The sequence below is a fragment of the Crocodylus porosus genome, unplaced genomic scaffold (assembly GCF_001723895.1).
Source record: "Crocodylus porosus isolate Cpor-Errol unplaced genomic scaffold, CroPor_comp1, whole genome shotgun sequence".
NCBI lineage: Eukaryota > Metazoa > Chordata > Crocodylia > Crocodylidae > Crocodylus > Crocodylus porosus.
The window spans coordinates 15900095-15923439 of record NW_017728912.1 but is presented as its reverse complement, the minus strand read 5'-3'; the positions used below and the strand labels follow the sequence as shown (position 1 = coordinate 15923439).

General features: G+C 39.9%; 1 protein-coding gene across 1 annotated transcript in view; it reads left to right on the top strand.

The window, feature by feature from the left end:
• UGT8 (UDP glycosyltransferase 8) overlaps positions 1–17960 on the top strand; it is a 47306-nt gene extending 29346 nt beyond the window's left edge. Inside the window, exons 2-5 of the mRNA XM_019534055.1 lie at positions 3875–4017; positions 10209–10285; positions 11788–12007; positions 15688–17960. Coding sequence (XP_019389600.1) covers positions 3875–4017; positions 10209–10285; positions 11788–12007; positions 15688–16051 — 804 coding nt within the window. The 3' untranslated portion in view covers positions 16052–17960. The remainder of the gene's footprint in view (positions 1–3874; positions 4018–10208; positions 10286–11787; positions 12008–15687) is intronic.
• The last annotated feature ends 5385 nt before the right edge of the window (positions 17961–23345 follow it).

Sequence of the window (23345 nt, the reverse complement as noted above, 5' to 3'; positions counted from 1 at the left end):
ATGACAGGGTGCAGTTGGCTCTGCCTATTGCTTTGTCCCATTGGCAACTCATATTCATCCTGGAGTCAATCCTGACTCCAAGATCCCTCTCATTTCCCAATCAGTATTTGTGCATGCAGTTATTCCATCCCAGCTGCAGGACTTTTCACGTGCCCTTGTTGAATTATTGATTTTGAATCATTTCTTTAGTTTATCCAGGTCCTACTGGATCCTAGTCCTACCCTCCAGCATATCTGCAGCTCAGCCCAACTTAGTGTCATCTGCAAATCTGCTAAATGTGCACTCAGTCCCATTGTCCAAACCATTAATAAATGTTACCCTCAGTCCATTTTCCTTGTACTCAGTTCAGTTACAAAGTAGCTACAGCTTACAGTTTTTCTGGAAAGTGAAAGCAAAACTGTCTTCCTAAGAAAATGAATAATTAGCATTCTGTATATAATGATAATAGTAGTAGTAATGCGAATTGTAATTACACTAAGTGATTATCCGTAGTGACAGCAAATTGAGTTTGTAATACATAGCTGGCCTATTTGCTGAGACTGTAACTATGTGGAGAAATTAGAGAAGGTCCAGAGGCAAAATGATAAAGGGCTTGAAAAGCAAGTTATATAAAGAGAGGCATAAGGAGCTAGGAAAGTTCAGCACTCAGAAAAGGTCCTTAAGAGGGCATATTATAGCAGACTTCAGATACTTGAAGGACTGCCATAAAGGTGAGGGAAAACTCCTTCTCTCTCTTGCTGTGGAGAGGAAGACACTGACCAGTGGTTTGAAGTTTCATCAAAGAAAATTTAAATTGGATATCTGGAAAAACTTCTTGATTGTTATAATAGTGAGGCTGTGGAAAAGACTGCCTAGGGAAGTTGTGGACTCTCCATCACTGGAGGTGCTCAAGAACAGGTTGGACAGCCACTAGCCAGGGATGATCTAGGTGTGTACCTATGGCTATTCTCTATTATGGGTATTTCTAGTGTTTCTGGGCTTTGCTGGTTGCCCCTGTGCCCCTCTTTCTGCTACATGGGTAAGGGTGTTTTTAGGCCCACTTCAGTGGCATTGGGTATTGGCTACATCTAAGGCTGGGCATTTTGATTGGGGTGTGCCACTGCTCATGCTGAGACCATAGCCAGGGTCTTGTCCCTCTGCTCAGGGTCAGACTGATTGCTGTATTTGGGGTCAGGAAGGAATTTTATTCCATGGTCAAATTGGTATGGACTGTGGGGGGTTTGTCTTTCAGTGTGGAGCATGGCTTTTTACCTAGGATCTCTAGTGAATATATTGACAACATTTTATAGAAGCAGGATATTGCCTGCTGCTGTTCCCCTGCTTTACCTGTGGCAGGTTAGGGTGTTAGGTCTGTGTTGTGTCAGGATTGATGGTAATCTTATTTAAAGTTTAGATTATAGATTGCATAGGATGATTTGGATAGGGATGCTCCTGCCTCAGGCAGGGGGTTGGACTAGATAGTCTCTGGAAGTCCCTTCTGGCCCTGCTTTCTATGATTTTATGTTTTTAACTAAAATATTTTTAAAATGTAAATGTCTCTTCTTTTGGGAGGGTGAATGTGCCAGTGTTAAACAGATCTGTCTTATTCCTGCTAGGCTCACTTTCCTTCACAAACAAAATAAGCTATTGCATGGTCAGAGAAGGTGAATTTTAATTTGTTGTTGTTCCTTTGGTTGACTAATGAAGGTGCTCAATATTTCCTGGGCGGCTAAGCCATGCTCCTTTCTTTACCATCACCACCTCTTTCAGGAATGGTGGGGAGGGCTTTGTATTGATACCTGGAGAGACTTTTTGTTTTAAGGAAGCCCTGAACATGTCTGCATGGCACATTTACTGCAGAGCTGCCTAATTAGCTCCACAGTAAAGTCTTCATGTCTACATATGTGGCCCTATTATGCTGCAGTAAGCTAATGAACTCCACTGTAGGTTACTACTTGTAAATACAAATACTGTCCTGTCGCAGAGTACTTTTCTGCATAGCAACACATGTGTCAACATTAACAGGGCTGGCTGGGGCAGGAGGATGCTTCAGTGTGAGGGCTGCCTGCTGGCTAGCCCTGCACTGAAGCACCCTCATGCTCCATCCAGCCCCTCTGCAGCATGATGAGCTGAGACGGAGCAGCCCCGGTCTGACAAGCCGACCCCTGGGTCCCCTGCCAGCCAGGGCATCTCCAGTCCAACTCAACATGCTGCAGACCCAGGCACACATGTAAACACAGTGCCCAGGAGGAACAAACTCTGGCACAATATACACTAGAGTTTATCGCTTCACATTAATTTCACGTGTAGATGTGTCCACTGTTTCCTACAATGCTCAGAGGCAAATGCTGGCTTAGGCTTTATCAGCAGTACAGAGTTTTGCTGGCTATGTCAATTAGAAGCATGAAAAAATTACTCCCTAGCCTGTGTAGCTAAACCAACAAAACTCCTGGTATAGACACAACTGTATCAAGAGAACAGAACTTTAATTAGCTTAGCCTTTGTTGGGGATAGCAGAAAACTACTTCTCTTGAGTTTTCACTAGGGACCTCTGCTGGCACAGATAAGCCCACAACCTGGAAATTAATTAGCGGAGTAATCAGGCTCAGTACTAAAAGAAATATCCTTGTCTGTACTGCAGTTTATCGGTAAACAGTTAAAGATTGGTGGTGGGTTTACTTTGTTATCTATTAGTCATGTACCCTATAACTTGTTTTGTAACGTACAGCATGTATCCTGTGTCATACACAGGGGATCTGCAGAATTAATAGCTTGTACTACAAACAAGGTGAATCTAAAAAAACACTTATTAACCAGTTCTTAACTAAGCTTCCACTGTCTCCATTGGTACATTGCTTATTATAGGTGTGTATATCAAAAGAAGTTTTTGAAAGTGTTATCACGAAGGGGTTTCTATTTACAGAATATTTATAGCAAGTAAAGGAACAGTAGTAAAACACATTAAGTATAATAACACTGGCTGTTTATTTGCCTAGGGAGCCATATTTTATGTAATACATACTTTGATGAAAGAACTGCAGAAATTTGGAGATTTGGTTTCTCCCTGTCAACACCACCAGTTTTCAGGATAAAATTCTGACTCCATTGAATCAAAGGAAGCTTTGCTTTGATTTAAGTTAAGTTAGGATTTTCTATTGGTTTGGGATCTAAAGGCAGGAAGTTTGTTTTTGGAGAGTGCTATTTTATAATATTGTTAATTTGTTTTCTTGGAAGTTATGCAGTTATGTAAATAAGATGAAGAATCTTTCACGTTGTTTGATTATCTCTGGAGATTACCATAAACAAAACCTCTTGTATAATGAAACTTGTCCTTGTACAGTACTATTAATTTCTTCTTATAAATGTTGTTCAGTCCCTTTCCCCAAATCTCTAGTTCCTTGTGTAGATGCACTTGTAGTACTATAGTAAAAAAAAAACCACACTTCTCTAAAGTTCCTTTTTTTATTTCACTGAGGTCAAATACCAAACCTCTGATTTTGAGATTTCATTAATACATTTTATGCATCTTACTCATGTGCATACAGATAGATTACCTATCCATTTCTAGTCAAACCCAAGTCTTTTACAGGGATATGTATATATTTGTTGATTCTGACCAAATAGGAAAGAATCATTTCACTTGTTAAACAGACTGTTAAGTAAGAAGTTTATACCCAACCTCAGAAGAAATTTAATAGTCTTGGTATAAATTATGTTATCTGAATCCCCAGCTCATTATATCTCTTAACTTATAAAACTGAAATGCTTTTTGGGGCTTGGATTATCCAGTAGTGCAATGACCAAAAAGAGTTTTTAGTATTTAGTGGTAATTTTAGTTCTATTCTAAATCACATTTATGCTTTATGGTGCTGACTATAAATTTCTGATTTAACAGGACCTCCAAAGCTGGGTGAATGGTGCTAATGAAAATGGCTTTGTCCTTGTCTCATTTGGAGCTGGAGTGAAATATTTGTCAGAAGATATAGCAAATAAGTTAGCGCAAGCCCTGGCAAGATTGCCTCAGAGAGTTATTTGGAGGTAAGCTGTACAACATCTTATGGATTTGAGGTAAACTTGAAGAATAGTCACTTTCTACTGAGTTGGGTTGGTTTTGGAGACTAATCAAATATAGGACACAATGGGCACATCTATGTCACTATGGAGATGATGTTACTGTGCCGTGATTTAGTACTTCCAAAGGACAGTAACACTCCATGCTGCACTGTACGTGCATTGTATGTCCAGTGCAGTTATTTTTAATAGCTACTTTGCCATAGCGGTTCACTATTCTAGGGGAGCCTGTCATTATGGTGAAGTAGCTGCTGGTCACATGTAGATGCCTACAGATGCTACATCACCATAGCACGTTGCTATGGCATTGTGGTATCACATGTAGATGCACCCAAAATCTAGATGCCCCAGGTATCAGGAAGAATCTTAAGGGCGGACGCTGCTCCAACACACTATAACTACAGTGCATCAGAACAGACTCCTTTAATCGAGTCTACTGGAGTGTGGTGATTACTGTACTCCAGAAGCATCTTGCGTCTTATGTATCAGTGTCCCAAAATTTAAAAAGTGGTGGCAGTGGCACTTGAACTACATTTGTCAAACAAGCTTTAGTTCAAATGCCCCTGCCAGCATTTGGAAGCACGGGGATGCTGATACACAAGACGCTGAGGCGCTTTAAATAGAGCTGCTTTGAGAGCTGCTCTAATTAAAGTGCCACCTCTCGTACCTCCCCTCCTACCTCTTAAAACTGCCTTTATAACTTTTTTCATTAAAGGGTTAATTTTTCCTTCTATTTTGTACTTTTTCGTAGAAAATAGAATTACTGCAGTGTCTTTGTGGCAAGGAAGGGCAGCAATTTCCTGGCAAAGCATAATAAGGTTATATACTTGCACAGTTATCAAGACAAGAATAACATGACAGACTGTGAGAAAAGGAGGAAGGAAAGGAGTTTATGTGAGGATATAGTACTTTGGATTTTTAATCATTTTTGCTGGCCAGAGATTTCATACTAGAAAGTGAGAATGACATTCTATTGATTTCACCTTGGTGAGGAACCAGGGAAACAAACATTACAGAACAGAGAAAGGACTATCATAAAAGTTATTTCAGATAGGAATTCTACCTCCACTCAGCAATTTTTTCATCTGCTTACTATTCCTCAGTTTTTTTATCTACCCATTTTCCCCTTTACTGCCCATCTTAGCTCTGTGTCACTTTACTCCGTTATCAAGTCTCTTACTTGTCTGCACCTTCTTGCATGTGTTTCCTTTCTTCCTTGTCTCATTCTAGTCTGTAAAACACCATGGAAGAAAGCCATGGTCTCTTCTAGCTTTCACTTATGTGCAGTCCTTAACAGGAACATTACACAGATGTAGAGATTTTTTTTCTAAACAAGCATCTGACTGGGAAAGTTAGGAATGTTTCACGTCTTAAACTGATCCAGAAGCATTCATCTTGCTTAGCTTGCTTGGTAATAATAGATTTGAAGGTTGGAGAGTGTGGGGAATTCTGCTTTACATCTTAAAAAATAAATAAATAAAAAAGAAAGGAAAAAAGAAAGGAAAAAACCCTTATCTTCTGGTTTGAGTTTATGGACCCACCCTTTTTCTAGGTGTCATCATGTTTAAATTAATTAGCCACTCAACAGCAGGCAGCAATGTAAGTAACATGTTAGGACAGGAAAAGCACTACAAAAATTTGCTGAGTCTTTTTTTCTATTGAGTCTGTTCAGAATGGGAGACATCACCTTATTTAAATTTTATTGAATTGTCTTTCCCCAGGCAATCCTACTCCTACTGTCATAGCAAAAGAACATTTCCACTGTAGTTAAGTACATTTTATTATTATTGCCATTCAGCAATAAGCACAGTGATCCAGTGTGTTGTCCCCCCTCCCCATTCTTTTTTTTTTTTCTATAATGGCTTTATTAACATTTCCGTATTAGAAGCAAAAATCTAAGGTTGTTATATCTAGAAGTCTGCTAAAGGTTGTCTTAATTTTAGAAAAAAAGTCTCATTTTGGAAAATGTAAGCCCACTTTTAGATAGCCAAGTCTGACTATAGCACTGCAAAAACTGAAGACATATTTTTAAAGAACAAATGTGTACAATAAATGTGTACTGTTTATTGCCAATATAGCCATATATTCATGTAAGGTAAGAGGTACATAGCTTGACAGTGAAAGCTAATATCAGGAAACCACTTGGTCACTCTTTTCCAGAAAGAGAAGAGTTCCAGAACTGTACAGCTCACTTGTGTTTCTGTCTTTTATTCTAGTCCTCATGCATAAAAGATGAAAGAAAAGAGGGAAGTTCATATTGCAGTGCTTCTTACCCATAGAAAAGAAAGGTTCTTTTTGCTTAGATCATCTGTGTAGAGCTTTGATCCTGCTCTATAATATATATTGCAGAATCACTTTGATTCTGTGGCCTGGGTGTAAACCAGTTTTATCTTCGAATGACTTTGTCTACCAGCTCTCACAAACGATTTTGACATGTCCTGGTAGCAAACCCATGACATAAACCATACTACATTGGTCTTTTCTATTCCTTGTGACTATTTTCATTCTTAGTAGTCTGAAGAGTTGAGAATGAATCCATTTAATTAATGCAGCATATCAAGAAAGGTCAAACAATGTCTTACAATAAAGCATGCCAGAAAATTGGCTAGCATTAACCAGGGCCTCAACAATTACTCTGTAAGGATCCAAAGATACTGGATATTCACCAAGGAATTCTCATATAATCTGCTAACTTCATTAAACCGGGACCATTGGCTCCTTTTACTACTTTTTTTCAAGGGTGGGGGGGTGGTTCTCTTAATTTCACCCATCTAATATATTTTGGTTTTACCACACTTTCCCAGAAACTCTGCTGTAGAATAATTTTCACTCTGGTGGTATCAGAACAATTCCTAATTTTGTTCCACTCAGTTTATTTTAAACATACAGAACTTTTGCTGATCCATTTCAACAGGGCCAGATGGAGAGCTATAATATAGATGATTAACACTTACAAATTGGCTTTCATGTGGAAAGATAAACTAGATTCATTCCTATACCAAAGAAATGCAACAATACTTGTGGCAAAAGATAACGATACTGTACAATAGCTTAGGATACAATGTGAACAAATTTTTTGTGATCCTCTCCATCACATTCACAACCTGCTCCTCTAGAAAGATTATTTAAATATCCGAGTGCTTCCTGAGAAATAACATCTTTCCTATTTCAAACAGTGCACGTCAGCAGCATTAGAATAGGTTTAACACATTCTAAAGGTTTTCCCATCACCACTGGGTTTTCCATCAGTCCACCCACTAAAACAAGGAGCGTTTCAGGACTTGTCTCACTCCTGAATTTGAGGTGCCTTCTTACTCCTCCATCTTCTCACTACTAGCTGTTTGCTGCAAAAAGGTGTTTATACTCTTCATTCTACCCAAAATCACTCTCTGCCTGGAAGGAGTTGATATACCTTATTACATTCCTCTTAACCAAGGGGGGGTCAAACTCGTCTAGCTCCACGGGTTTCATGAGTGACATGGAGCCTGGACCGCTCCCTCCATCCTTCCCCCTAGTGTCAGATCCAGCACCTACTCTGGCCACTGTGGGATCTGCGTTTCCATGTGGCCAGCATCCCAGAGTGGCTGGGGTGGGCACTGTTTGCAGTGTAGAAATCAGAGTGTCTAGAATGGACGCTGGGGTGGCATAGTCAGGCCAGGGCAGGCATCATACATAGCACAGATCCCAGATTGATGGGAGCAGGCATCATGTTACATGCAGTGCCTGATCTGGCTGTATTGTGCTGCCCACAGTGACCTTTCTGGCTGCTCTGGGATCTGTACTGTACAAGACAACCCCAGTAGCCAGTGCACAACTGTGTTGCACGAGCAGGTGCCTGCCTTAGCCAGTTGAGGACTATGGCACCATGTACAGCACTGGTCCTGGACCAGCTGAAGCAGGCACCATGTGAGGTACATATCCAGGAGTGCCTGGGGCAGGCATCTCATGCAGGACAGTTTACAGAGGGTGCCATATGTGGTGCCTGTCCCATGCCCTATTCACGGGGCTGGTTTAGGTCAGTTCAAACCCAAGGACAGTACTGGAGACCAGATAATAGGGCTCTTCAGGCTGAATCCATCCCAGGGACCGTATATTTGATACCCCTGTCTTAACCAATTGTAACCAAAATAATTTTGGGTAAGATTCATATAATTTTATATTGAAATATGTTGGTTGACAATTCAGGGATAAACCTAGGCATAAAATTATGGTTCACAAATCTCCGTGGAGATGTGCTTGTTATGTGTTTTCAAACATTATTAGACAGAAAACTGGGTTTTTGACGAAACTTATTGTGTCTGAAGAGAGCATGCTTTCTATAGCAGATACTAAGTTTTAATTGAAAAACCTTACTGTTTTTAAGATCATGTTTTAATTGTTATAATCATTTTCCCTGGAAAATGTATATGAGAATAATTCAACAAAATTTTACATGGGAAAAATTTTTATAAAGCATTTCCTGAGCAGCTTGGCTTACAAACAAATCTCTCAAAAGGCTTTCAGCTCTATAGTGCAAATATCTGTCAATAAATTTTCCTTTTGGGGAGATAAAGAGATGAATAACTAGAAGAATACTTTATTGTTAACTGGTTTGTCATAACTTCCACATTTCTTATCACTACCTCTTTTCTATCAGGTTTTTTTAACCTCATCTTCCCTGTAGCTGAGAGATTGTCTTCCCCTCTCTTGGAGTGGGAGTGATGAGTCAGTATTTCAAAAAAAACCAGGAGCTTTTTTTTAGTCACCTGAGTGACTTGATATTTAGAAAGGTAAAACAGTTAGGTGTTCATTGACTTTAGAGGGAGTTGCTGAACGTTCAGCAATTTAAAAAAGTAGGATAGCTTATTTGTTGTTTAAGTATGAATTTAGGAGCCTAACCTCATGAGAAGTTTGAATATATTGCCCTGGTCTTTATGTTCTTTTGATCAGTCACCTTTGGAAGTCTATTTCTGGCTAAAGAGCAGGTGGACTGTTTCCTTTATAATTAACATTTATAAGTCATTTTAAGTGGAAATCCATTTCTGCTTGTCTTCCTTTTTTCTGTTGTCTAATGGAGGAAGAGAAGTATAACAAATTAAAATTTTATGAGGTAAATTTCCCTTATTATTCCTCCATAAAGTTATAGTCAAAGATTGTGACTTTTTTTACATTATATAATTTAGAGATAAATAGCACAGCATTAAAAAAAATTACGTGTGTAGTGTAATTTAATTCTAAAACAACATTATTTTACTGGTAATATGTGGATGTTTATTACACAAAGCAAAAACTATATTCTTTGAGCCAAAGAGCCTTAACCCATTACGTGGTTGTTACCAAATCAACAGAGGACACCTTCACATACTTACCGTGCAGTCCTGAGCCCATCTCTCCTGTTAAATGGGTGTGACTGCCATAAATCTTTAAACATTTTCAAGACTCATTATATATATTCCTACAGACTAGAACTGTAACCCAATTGAGTTGGGGTTTCAAAGGGAGTTATGTACCTAACAACCTCAAGCTCCTTTGAAAGCAGTATTCACTGCAAACGTGGCTGCCTGAAATTATGATTCCCCCCAGTGTCTTTACTGGTATCTTTTCTAATTAGCTGACTTAGCTCATGCTCTTCTCCTACCTCTTAACAGCATTTCCTTTTCAAATTAAATTAGTATCAGGAGATAGGTTAGACTGAAAAGCTGAGAGGTCCTCAAATGTTGAGTTACCTGTTGGCTGTTGACATGTTGATTCAGAAGTTCTTAGTAAAAGAATATAAATGATAGTAGTAATCAGAAAATGCTTATAGTGGAGCTAGGGAAATGTCCTGCTCTGCTTAAGAATAGACTTCAGCCAATCAGAATAGAAGGTTTGTATATTACACCAGTTTTGCAAAAGAACTACACACAAGCATGCACACGCACACACGCTGCCAATTATAGTACAGGAAAATTGAGTAATTAAGGAATCATTCTGTAGTTTTTGGTCCGTTACTTTACAGTATTTCAGCTGTGTGGCTGAGATATTTACATTGTATGGAGATTGAATTAAGTCCTGTCTACATGGGGTGAAGATCTATTAAAAAATCAGGGACCAGTTAGTTTGATGGTATGTTTCAAGACTATCAATTTCAGAGTTCTGAGAATTCATTTTGAAATAATTCTGTCTCATGTCTAATTTAGGTTTTCAGGAAACAAACCGAAGAACTTAGGAAACAATACAAAACTTATAGAATGGCTACCGCAAAATGACCTCCTTGGTGAGTACACAGTGGAGTAGCCTGAATCTTTTTAGTCAGGATGTGTACAGTTCAGACACTTAACACTGTTTTACTGTAAAATCAGTTATTTAAAACAGCAGGATGAAGCATCTTCTTGGGAAGGTGAAGTCCTGGGTTCCAGTCCCTGATTAGGCAGTCATTGGTTATAACCCTGCATCAGTGACTGGAAAGTAGATTTCCTTACAGTCTTGCTTGCTGTCTTCCTAGCCCTATAACAATGGAAATCTTGTCTGTCCAGTAGTTTACCTTGAATAGAGGTGAGAGTGGGGGGTCAAGAGTGTACCACCCAGCTTGTCCTAGAGTATGGTGGTTATGACACACCATCCTTAATCAGACTGAGAATGGCCTACAGCCCATTTTTTGGATCATGTTCTAACATCTAGGCTGTTCTGTAAGACCAGGTAACACCATCACCAGCCATTCATTTAAAGAAAAGAGTCAGTTATTCAAATATCCACACATGAAGGATAAACTTAGGTTCCTAATTCCATATAGACATTTAACTCAAGACTGCAAGTAGGAGACTGTTGGCACATCTACATGTTGCTGCACTTTAGTAGTTTGTTTTGGAAATACTAAAGCGTGGTGCAGAACAGGCAGTTATTGCACCATGCACATGGCGCCTGGGTAGATTTTGCCACTACATTGCCCTAGCGGCGCGCTATACATGTGATGGCTAAATTGCTGTAGCTCACTGTACAGCAACATACCATGTTGCTATGTCACTGTAGGGCAACATGTAGACATGCCCTGTATGTCTGAAACAGAAGCAGGATTTTTGAAACGTCTGCCTCTTCAGCATTCCTGTTGGTTAGGCAGTTCCCTGCTCATATTTCTAGTGACTTAGCTATCTGCATTTCAAATGTGCGGAAATTAATTGACTAATATGGGGTTGAGTCTGACTTTACTACTAGAGCTTGGCACCATTTGATAAAATAATATTACAGTTAGACCATGCCATCCCAAAGTAAGCCCCATAAGAGAAAAGAAGAGTCCACAGTGGTGTCATTAAATTTCTAAGAGTCATTAGGAGTAAAAATAGTATCCCCAGTGTATTTAAAATGGTGTACCCATGGTAGTAATCAACACTAGCCAGCCAACAGTAGATGCTTTATATCAGTTATTTTTAACCACTAATGTAAAATGATATTTTTGTGTTGTTGATATACCTTATCTTGTATATTAGATTATGAGATAATAGAGAACATGTATTACAAAATACCTCTGACCTTGATTTAAGAAGATGCTTAGGCATATGTTTACCTAGTTTGAGCAACTAAATATACCTTCTTTAATCAAAGCAATGGAAAGTTGACACTTGTCAGGACATATTTAGTAAAATAGTTCCTATTGGTTTTCACATTAGATTAGCAGAAGCTGAATGAAATAATTGGCCTTTTACATTTCTAGCTTCAATGACTATAATATACTCATGTATGTAAAGCATTTTCTTTCCTTTACCTCACTGTTCTCCTATTTAGGTCATGCTAACATTAAAGCCTTCCTTAGTCATGGTGGTTTGAACAGTATTTTTGAAACCATGTACCACGGAGTGCCCGTGGTAGGAATTCCCCTTTTTGGAGACCATTATGATACTATGACCCGCGTGCAGGCCAAAGGCATGGGAATATTATTAAACTGGAAGACAATAACTGAGGGTGAATTGTATGAAGCTCTTGTGAAAGTCATTAATGATCCCAGGTATGGAATTGTTTTTCTCTAATTTGTAACTGTGTGTTAAATGTTTACAAAAATATATTTGTGCATTAAAATATTTATGCAAATCAAGATTTGTATGCACAATTGAGTACAAATAATACAGTCTTTTGGTGCATCCCCACAAGTGGGAATGTGCGTTTCCCCAGGGACAAGTAGCAATGGTACACTGTGCCCCAGGTGGGGTAAGGGAAGCAGAGGCCAGCAACTGTGCTGGCCCCAGCAGCCTTACTTGGGGTCCTGGGGGCCTCTGGGAGCTTCAAGTGCAGCACTCCTGTAGGAGGGAGTCTGGCCAGAAGCCAGAGTATGGCTTCAGCTGGCCAAGCTCTGGTTTTGGGTGGCACGCATTGCCGTCATGTGCACCACCCCACTTTTTTTAGGCATGGGTTTTTTTGATCCCGGCATTTCCTGGGGTCAAACCTCCCCATCAGCTGGAATATTCACATTTTACAGTTTATTAGTCCCATGCTATAAATAAAAAAAATAGATATTAAGAAGGACTCTGCCCATCTTAGTTTCATAGTTTCCAGGGTCGGAAAGGACCTGAGCAGATCATCTAGTCCTACCCCCTGCCATGGCAGGAAAGACTACTGGGGTCAAACGACCCCAGCAAGGTGTTCATCTGACCTCCTCTTAAAGACCCCCAGGGTAGGAGTCTGCACCACTTCTCTTGGAAGTTGGTTCCAGACCCTAGCCGCCCTGACCGTGAAGTAGCGCCTCCTGATATCTAACCTAAACCTACCCTCTGCCAGCTTGTGACCGTTATTCCTGGTCACTCCTGGCGGTGCTCGGGGGAACAGTGACTCCCCCAATGCCCGCTGATCCCCCCTGACTAGTTTATAACAGGCCACAAGATCCCCCCTCAGCCTTCTCTTATGGAGGCTGAACAGGTTCAGGTCCCTTAGCCTCTCCTCATAGGGCCTGCCCTGTTGTCCCCTGATCATACGAGTGGCCCTCCTCTGGACCCTCTTCATGCTGTCGACATCCCTCTTGAAGTGTGGTGCCCAGAACTGGACGCAATACTCCAGCTGTGGCCTGACCAGTGCCGCATAGAGGCGGAGGATCACCTCCTTGGACCAGCTTGAGATGCATCTGTGGATGCATGCCAAGGTGCGGTTGGCCTTCCGAACTGCCTCTCCACACTGCCGGCCCATGTTCATCTTGGAGTCAATGATGCCCCCAGATCCCTTTCCGCCTCCGTGCTGACAAGAGGGGAGTTCCCTAACCTGTAGGTATGGTGCCATCTTGTCTTTAAATCCAGTAGCTTGGTTTTAAGGGTTTTATTTTGGTTTTTGTTCCCCCGCCCATCCTAACAGGTAATTTATCTTGGCTGGGCTAGGTGTGTTATGAAGGTTTTTCAGTTAAGTATTTGTATCACAAAAAAAGATTATGAATCTGTGGGCTCAAGTGTGCATCAGAATTCAGCAAAAGTTTTGATTTATGAATTGGATTTCATGATAGCATGGCTGGACCTCATGTTGTGGTCATTTTTTTCATATGCAGATATTAATCACTTCCTTCTGCCCATCTTGGTCTAGTATCTGGAGTTCTTGTTTATCTGGTAGTTACAGGGTAAGGCTAATTAGTTGAATTTTCCTCTAAATCTGGCAATAACTATCCAGACACTCTGGATAAGGTATCTATTCTGGGGCATGCAATGACAGAAAGAGAACAGAAAGGGATTTCAGCATTGGCAGGTTGGAGACTGAATAGTTTGACAGGTAATGCACTATTCAGTATGAACATGAAGGGCAAAATACCTAGGATCCAATGATACGATTACCTGACCTAGATATAGGTAAAATATCAGGGTGACATGAATGTGATATAGTAGCCAAAGCCTGCTCTGTTTTCTTGTGCGTGGAGGGAATGTGTTGTTCCTATTGAGTTTTATAGACCAACATTCTAAGATTCACTGGCTGAATCAGACCTAGTCTCTCTCTGCTACATTGTCTGAAGATTTGCCAATAATGGGGATGAGGTAAAGGGGCCTGATGGCTCCCTAGTCACAGAAGAATGTAGAAATGTTTTTAAGATTTTAGAAACTTTATATGTGACAGATAATGAGACTGGAACCCAAAGCATGTGGCTTGTGTCATGATCTTGTAGTAAAGGAAGTTACACCAGTATGTGGGCTTGCAGAAAGGACCTTGGAGAAGTTACCATCTCTGATAATAAATTACTGTCAGCTGTCAGTGAACAAAAGCAGCTTGCCTGTGTAGCCTTTGACTGTGTGATTAATATCATCTGCCTCACAATAGCACTGCCATGGGTAATAATTCATGTTCTTAGGAAGCATTCTTGGGTTTACACCATAGCTAATGTAAGGAAAATCAGACTAGAGAAGTACTAAATGCCTCCTGTTCAATAGTGTTCAATAATATTAAAGTGTTAGAGAAGGAGTGGTTGTATTTTAGATCATAGTCCAAAATCAGCCTTGTCATTTGTAGTACATAATCTCTGTAAATTAAGTAGTTGAAAGTTGCAGCTGGTTGTCTAGGGCATTATACTGTAGGAGTTTTTAGACTACACCAGAGTAGGGTTTACTGAATTGATGGGACAAGGTTTGTAGGCAGTCTTTGACTTCTTACCTCAGATTGTGAATCATAAAATTCCCCAGCTATTTTTCCCTTTAATTAAAATCTTGTTACTATCAGCTAATTTATTTGGTCATAGCTTTGTTCTATCCTAAAAGAATAAAAGTCCTATTAGTAATATCCTTGTCCTGCAACAGAAAGCAGAAAAAAGTCTCCTATGATCAGGTGACTGGGATGTTCTTTTCCTTAAAACTAAAAGTTGGCATCCATGTCCCAAAAGGAAAGATTTGGTGTGTTATATAATATAAAAAGCTGTCCTGTTCAAACTACATTAGAGATAGTGAAACATCACTTTACAAGAGTATGTCTCGACAGGAGTATAAATGAACAGTGTATTGCACCTGAATACAGGAAACCCTCGTTATTTGTGGGTTCGGCATTTGCGGTTTCAGATATTCATGAATGCCGAACCCACATTTTAAATACACCTTTTACACTGTTGGGGGAGCTCTGTGCTTGCTGCCAGCAAGCTCCTGCTGCCACCGCCAGGCTCCCACTGTTGCCGCTGGAGCTGTGCCCTTCCCCCTGCCCCCCAAGCTGCTGAGGGCAATGCGTTCATGAATGCAGTGCCTTATTTGCGGATTTCACCATTTGTGGGAGATATGAGAATGTATCCCCACAAATGGCGAGGGTTGCCTGTATGTGTATCCTAGAAAAGAAAAGGTTTATTTTTATGTGTTGACTTACAGAGGGAGGAAGAAACATCTCCAGCGTGATGCACTTAATATTCCGTATGAAATTTAGCCCATACTGCAGGCCAGCACAAGACCTGTGTGTCATTTTAGAACCCACTTCACAGAGGTAAACATTGCTATATCAGTGGACGCACATGCATTCTTAATATCCATTTTTTCATGCTTTTTACTGTTACCTTGAAGAGAATTTACCATGATGTATGAGGGCTCCTGAAACAGCTGCAACTGCTACTCTTTGTCATTCTCAGTTATATGACTTACGCAAAAATGTCCCGTGCTGTTCAGATATGTACAAAGAGCTATGGGGACATTTAAGACTGAAAGCTAGGTAATGTTCTTAATTTGTCACTTGATTTGTCTCTTTCCCACACAGCTACAAACAACGGGCCAAGAAGCTGTCTGAAATTCACAGAGACCAACCTGGGCATCCTGTTAATCGGACAGTATACTGGATTAACTACATCCTCCGGCACAACGGAGCACAGCATCTGCGTGCGGCTGTTTACGGCCTGTCTTCATATCAGTATTTCTTACTGGATATCACCGTTGTTGTATTACTTGGTGCTGCCTTATTTTATTACATTTTGGCCAGGATTGCAAAGTTTATTCACAAAAAGAGCAAACATCTTTGGTCACGTGATGAACATAGTACCATTAATGGACATTACCAAAATGGGATCCCAAATGGCAAATATAGAAGAAATGGCCACATTAAACACGAAAAAAAGGTGAAATGAGCCAACCGTCTGTGTACAGTAGTAACGAATCAGATCCATAATTGAATTTTATCGCTGTAACTTAGTCTAACAACTACTTAAAATAAAACCTCAATAAACAGTTCTAACTCTCCCCTACAACATGTAATCTTATGTGATGGAATTCTACAGAACTAAGAAAAGTCTTAAAACAAAAAAAAAGCACAACCTAAAATAGAAAATGTATTATATTCTTAATACTGATGCAGAGAGGTTATTTTGGCACTGATGTTTTTAGAAGCCTTAATTCTCCAAAGTAATTCAATGACCATATTTATGATTTCTCAGTTTTTATATCTGAATGTGTGTGTCCCAGATAAGGAAAGGTTTCTTTTTTACGTGCAAAGTTTTCCTTTTTTGTAATATATCCATCTGTTAGCTTAACGTATTTTAGAGCTAGCTCTGTGTTATATTGGTTGAAAGTTTGACATGTTTATAAGAATGATGTTTAAATAAAGTAATTTTTACCAGTGGTTGACACACAGCAATTAACAAGTTGCAGATTGAGAAAGCAGCCATAGAAAAGAACACTCTCAAAAATGAGCACTGAAGAAAAATGGTAAAAATTGCATTTTTTTTCTCTACTAGACCTCTTTTCTCTGACTGTGCTTTAGAGAAAAGGATGAGAGAGCATACAGCAAGTTGTCATTTCGTATTTATTTACATTTTTTGTGTTGCCTAAATTATTTATGTTCTCCATAAAAAAAAAAAGAATGCAATTTAAGCTTTTGTGCTTTTTCCCCCCATGAGTAATATGTCTATGTGGGTAAAATTATAATTAAGAAATACATAATTAATTCATAAAACAGAAAAAATATCAGCCTTGAGCTCAGTCTAGAAGGTTTTACTTCAGCCTTGGAGTAATTCAGAATCAAACCATTATTTGGGGTTTGTTGAAAAAAAAGTTGAATGTCTTTCCTATGAATTATTATTATGTTATTATTAAGTTTTTTCTAAATCACAATGTTATCGATGTTCTCTTTCAATAGTTAAAACTGGAAAAATATTACCTTATACTGGTCTGGGCCACACAATCCATGTTACATAGTTGCCAACATATAATTCTCTGAAAGTGGGATGGAAGCTATTCTCTGGGTTGGTAACCAATGTATACTTAGAGGTTTGATATCATGCATGACATTAAACCTAGCAAACTGAGTATAAAGTTCACAGAGATTGCCTCTTCCTTTCCCCGCTATGGTCCCTCCCCACAACAATCTCTTTCAATCATTGTAGCTGACATGGGACTTTTATTGTTTTCAAATTGAGGGTGGCGATGCAGAGCAATGGGCATAAAATCATAACTGCCCTGCTGAACCAGAGTTGGCAACTATGAGCTTATTTCCATGTCATTCTGTTTACTTGGAATTTGCACTACACATGTTGTGAGTGTATGCTTTATTTATTTGTAGTTTGAAATCCCATGTCTGGAAGAGAAAAGAAAGATACCCATTTATCTAGTGTTATTCACTAACATGGGAGAAGTTGTGATAATTACAGAAGGCTGAGATCATCTTCATACACAGTGATGTAATACTTCATTATTATTCCATCAGGAGCCTCTATCCTATAGCAATAAATAACATTACAAATATGTTTCTAATGTACAGTACAGATATTAGTACTGCTTTCTGAATACTTGAAGAATATGGTATTATAAATAAGCCCGTTAGTTATATTTTTTTACAATCCTATCAGTATGTGGCAACTAAAGGAACATATAGAGGCGATGAGTGGTGGAATGTTAACAGGACTTAGAGTGTATGAATGGGTTGGTTTTAATGTTTTTTGGCATTGAAGAAGGTACAAAAGCACTGACCGGATGATTAAGCATAATTTAATCTCCACTGTGATAAAACTTAAGCAATAAACATGGATTTAATAGAGAAAATCTGTTGTTGCAAGTACATTTTTATTCAAATGTGTGATATTTTTGTTTATGCACTTTAACCAACACAAAATGTGTAGGTGTATATATACATATGTTTAACTATGCATATGTTGTACCATACAGTATATGCTCTCTTTCTCTCTCACATAGTTTGCTTTGAAAACAAATATTATTATATTTTGTGGTCCTTTTATTCTTTTTAGTGAAAGCGTTGTTGACAAAGATTATAGCAGTGACTTCCACTCAATCCCTTGCCAGATTAAAAAGTGAGGGAGTTTTAAGATTTTCTAACAGTTAATACTAAACTCTCCAATAAAATATAGTTCACAATAAGCTGTTTTTTGTGAAGCAATGTCTGTAAGTATAGGTAAACTGATACATTGGTCCGATACCAGATCAACACCGATATAAACAAAATTGTCTGTATTGGAAATCGGCTTGATGTGGCTGATAATTTGGCCAATAAATAGCTAATGCATGTACACAGCCACAGCACAGTATGCAGGTGGTGAGGAGCACAGCCTGGCAGCTTGGAGAACTGCGTCCATCTGGTAGGTCTGGTGTGGTGGAAGGGGAGGGGGGAGGGAAGGGGCATGGGGACACAGATCAAGGCCCCTGTGGTGAAGGAGGGAGTGGGGCTCAGGCACTGCCTAGTTGGGGTGGGGCAGGGTGTGGAATGGAGCAGTGGCTCCTCCAGGGGGTGTGGGAGGGGCAGCTCCTGCCACTGCGAACACCCCAGAAGGGCATGGGGGGACATGTGCCCTTGGATCTGTGAAGGGCAGGGTGGCTGCCACTGTGGGTTGGGACCAGAGCTGTGCCATGTTCTTCCCAGCAGGGGCTAGGCCGGGGTGTGCTCAGAGCAGGTGGCCCTGGGAAAGTGGGTTGAGGGGGGCTATGGCAAAAATTGAGTAGCTGCAGCTCCCCCAACCCCCTCCCAGTGTTGCCATTGCCCACCCTGAGTGCAGCCCAGGCCAAGCCCTGTCAAGAAAAGCCCGGCACCACTCTGGCCCCAGACCACAGCTGCAGCCTGCCCCATGGAGAGCCAGGTGGCACACGCCCCCTCTCCCCCATGCCTTCTTGGGGTGCATGCAGTAGCAGAAGCCACCCCTGCGCCCCCCCACATAAGCTGCAGCTCCTTCCCATGCTCTGCCTTTCCCCAGCTAGGCAGCACCTGCCCTAGCCCAGTCCCTCCCTTACCACAGGGACCTCGATCTTCCCCACGCCTTCCCCCTTCCCTTCCACTACAACAGACTTACAAGCTGCATGCAGCTCTTCAAGCTGCCCAGCTGCATATGGGAAATCAGATATTGTATTGGAAATCAGATATGGTATTGGCTGATAATGCCTTCTTAAAAATCTGCTATTGGTATCACCCCAAAAATCTGTATCTGTGCACCCCTATCTATAAGTGGTTATATCTGGGCATCTCTAGAGACTACTAACATACAGAATATTAGATCAAATATGTGATTTTTAAATAGCAAAGCTGTCATTTATGAGCCTATTCTAATCTAGTATATTGTGGAAATATACATACTTTATGCATTTTTATACCAAACTGCTTTTAGAAAGGTTGCTTTTTAGCTTGTCTTTGGCATTCAATAGGACACTTAAATTATAGAATTAGTAAAATACAGATATTGCTGGGATTCTGATTGCTTTAAGTACAAAAGGCCTGAATTTTCTACTCGCTTGAACATTGAGTAGTCGTTTATAGCCATAGAAGTAGTTAAATACATTTCACACTCGCTTTCCATTAGACTGAGGAGAATTTCTATTTGGTAGCCTGCTACTTTTCTTGTGCAGGTATAAATAACAAAACAAAATTATTTTTTCCTTTATATGCATAAATGGCAGTTATAGAGTTACTGCTAGTTTTGTCACTAACACAGTGTGTGGAAGTATGTGCACTAGGCTGTGCTGTGGTTTGGAAGGTGTATGGTTTTATGTGAGCATGTCCTAGGCAAGGAGAAATCACAAAATTATACCCAACAAAAACCACAATGTTAGTACTGGAGGAGAATGAGGAGGGCTCTCCCATGTTTTAGCCCAAGACCACAAGGCCACAGGTTAAGCATAATCTAGTCCCCTCTGCAGTCCTCTTCTTGAAGCTGAACCAATGCATAATAATATTCAGTGGATGGTATGGGTGGAGAACAGTTTTGCCCCATGCGGTGCAAGAATCCTGATTAGAATCCAGGGTCCCCTTTACCTCCAAAGCGGCATTCAACTCACTGAGGTCTGCTTTTGTTCCCTCCTCCCTGGCTTTACATATCTCCTTGTCTTGGCAGTTCAAGGATCCAGCTTCAGAAGGAATACTGGATAATGCCTAACCTGCTGTTTGCTGATTATAGCACAATGCTCAGAAGGTGGTGAAATGTAGGTTCAAATCCTTTCTGCCAGAACTCTTTATACTTGTTAATTATACCGTCAATTGTTAAAAAACAAAAAATTAAATCTTTTCATCACCGTAGACTCCTCAGGGGAGTGATATAACCACTAGGCTGGGCTTCAAACTCAGGCCACCCTCTTCCTGAGTGCTCTAACCACTAGGCTATTAGATCTAGTGCACAGTACTAGCTGTATTTTGTAATGAACTATGTGTACACTCTCAGGATCAAGTACTTCCTAGGCATGGTCTATGGCCACTTAAGGAATTGGGCAGTTAGATGGATTTTAGAAGCCACTGAACATGAGAGCATACACGATAGTTGAGTCTAGGTGTCTTGGTATTTTTTCAGCTAAAATCTACATGCCTAAGAAGCTTTGTGGTTTTGGAACAGGATTGACCTGGATTGCTCTTTCTGGATTAGGCACAATGATACTATGATGATTTGGATGTGGTCCGAGGTGCCCCCAACTGCCATATACTTCAGGATTGAGCTGAGTAGACTCGGCACCTTCGATGTCAAGAAGAGGCATTTGAAAAAAGTCATTCCAATTTTTAGAGTTGTTCCCCACTTAAGCAATAATCTCCTTTTTAAGCACAGACCTATCCTGATCATCTTATATTTGTGTATTTGATGTAATCCTATATTCCCATAGTTTTGCATTTGGGTTTTCATCAAGTCAATTGCCAGCTTCATATGAGCTTTAAGAGGGATTTCAGATGTTCCCACATTTGGCCACATTCTAAATATCTATATAAACAAGAACCTACCTTTTACTCGATAGCTGGTTGGAAGTACAAATGCAGGTCAAATATTCCATGTGTATATTTTGTAATAATTTGTAATTATTTAGGCCTTTCAGTGCCTTTGAAAATCTTAGCTTTACAGGAATGTATATACGTCAAGTAGATCCTAGACTGAATCATCTGCTTAACCTGTGACTGTTTGAAAACTATCCCTTAGATTTTAGGAAAAAAATTATATTAAATCTGTATTATATTTAGGGAAAAGACAACTTTGCACTTTTACTTGTTTTAAAATTTTACAGAAGTAAGAAAAAAACCCTCAGGCACATAATATGTCTGAATTGTATATTAGCCTGGCTTTGATATTTGGACATACAAATTATATTTATTAATTAATTAATTGGGAGCTGGCAACCCAAGAACCATTATCTTTTTTTCTCTTTTGATTGGCCATTATGGCAGGTATTACTATTATAATTGCTATTATCAACAGTAATGTTTAAAGCAAATAGACTTCATTTAAATTTGTTTAAAGCAAATAGACTACATTAAAAAGGGTTCCTGAGTACATGTATGCAGATTTTCTAGGTAAGTATTCTTTATTTGAATTGTTGTTTTCTGTTTAGTATCTTATCATGATCCAAATTTCAGACCCTCTATGGGGGGAGGGGGGAGTATGGGCTTGGGAGACATGCTCATCTCCCCTGGGTGTGAAGCAGGAGAGTGGGAATGAGTGAGCAGGTGGGGGAGGAGGGGGTGTAAAGATGTTTTGTGTGAATGAAGTGTTGGAAAGTACAGTTGGGATGTGGCATAGGGTTTGTTTTCCTGGGTATTATGCAAGGAAATGGGAGGGAGTGAATGGGGTGGGCTGCTTTAAAGTTTTAGGGGTGCCAACTGGGGAGTCTGATGTCTTTTTTTTTAATCTGGTGGTTTGTTCATCTGCTATTATAAGCCACTCCAAGCCTTTTGTGGATAGGGCAGGGCATAAATCACTATCAAGATTTCCTGTCAGTTGCTGGGTGTGTCATTTTCCATGTACCCAGTATCTTGACCCAGAAAGCTTTTTGTCCCCCTGTTTTAGAAAACATTGATTGCAGCAGTATTCCCTGAACCTATAATGGAGATAACACTCGTAATAGCCTCAGAAGAGCAATGAACCTACCAAGTCCATCTACTGTATAGGGCATGTACTATCCTTCTCAATTCAAGCATAAGGTTTATGGCAGTTGACAGCACTGAACTTTCTAGAACAGTGGTTCCCCAACTTGGGGTCATGGGATTTACAAGTTAAGAGCTTCATAGTACATCTATTAGAAAAGCTGGTCTTGTAAGAAAGCTTGGAGAGAATGAGAACCACTGTTCTTGGGTGTGTTCAGTTACTTGCAGGATTGGACACCTCTGCCACAATCTTGAAACTTCATTTGAATGCAAGGACTTTTATGCCTGTAATCCCATTGGTTTGTAATGTTTTATATTAGGGATTACATTGTGCTGTGACCTGCCATTGATTTCTATGAGATTGCTAAGGATGTAAATCAGGCCTGATTTGCAACAAGTATTCAGTAGTGCAGATAATAAGTAGTCCTCCAGCTCTTTTCTATGCTGTCAAGTCCAACTCTTAAGATTTCAGTGTGTATGTGTAGGCATACATGCTGAATTTGTTTTTGGTTTTTTTTTACAGACATCTAAATCTGTAAGGAACAAAATGTTACTCGATTCTGTTATGACACTGAGACATGTCAGAAGGGCAGCCTTTGGACTTGCTTCATTCTAGTAATTTGCATGGGTCCAAGGAACAGCATGGGTCCAAGGAATAAATTTTTAAAAAGTGCTTGCAGAGAGCCTTGGGGAAAAAATGTCAGTGATATTCTGAGCACCTAATTTTATGGTTCTTCAGTGACTCTGCTAGTTATATATAGGAGAAAATATACTTAACATGATAGCCAGTCTTCTGCCTTGGATGGCAGTTGGATGCCCAACCCATGTTTCATTTAAGGAATATTACACATTTCCATATAACATGGCTTATTTTTTAGAATTGTATGAATCTAAGTGTAAGCCTATGGGCCAACGAGAGGCAAAGCACTGCTTGACGTGGTACTGGCTACGGGGGATGACCTAATCGGCGACCTAGTGATTGATGGGAAGTTGGGTGACAGCGACCACAAGCTGATCACCTTCACCATCCGCCGTAAAGCTGGCAAGTCAGTCAGCAACACAGAAGTCCTTGACTTCAGAAAAGCCGACTT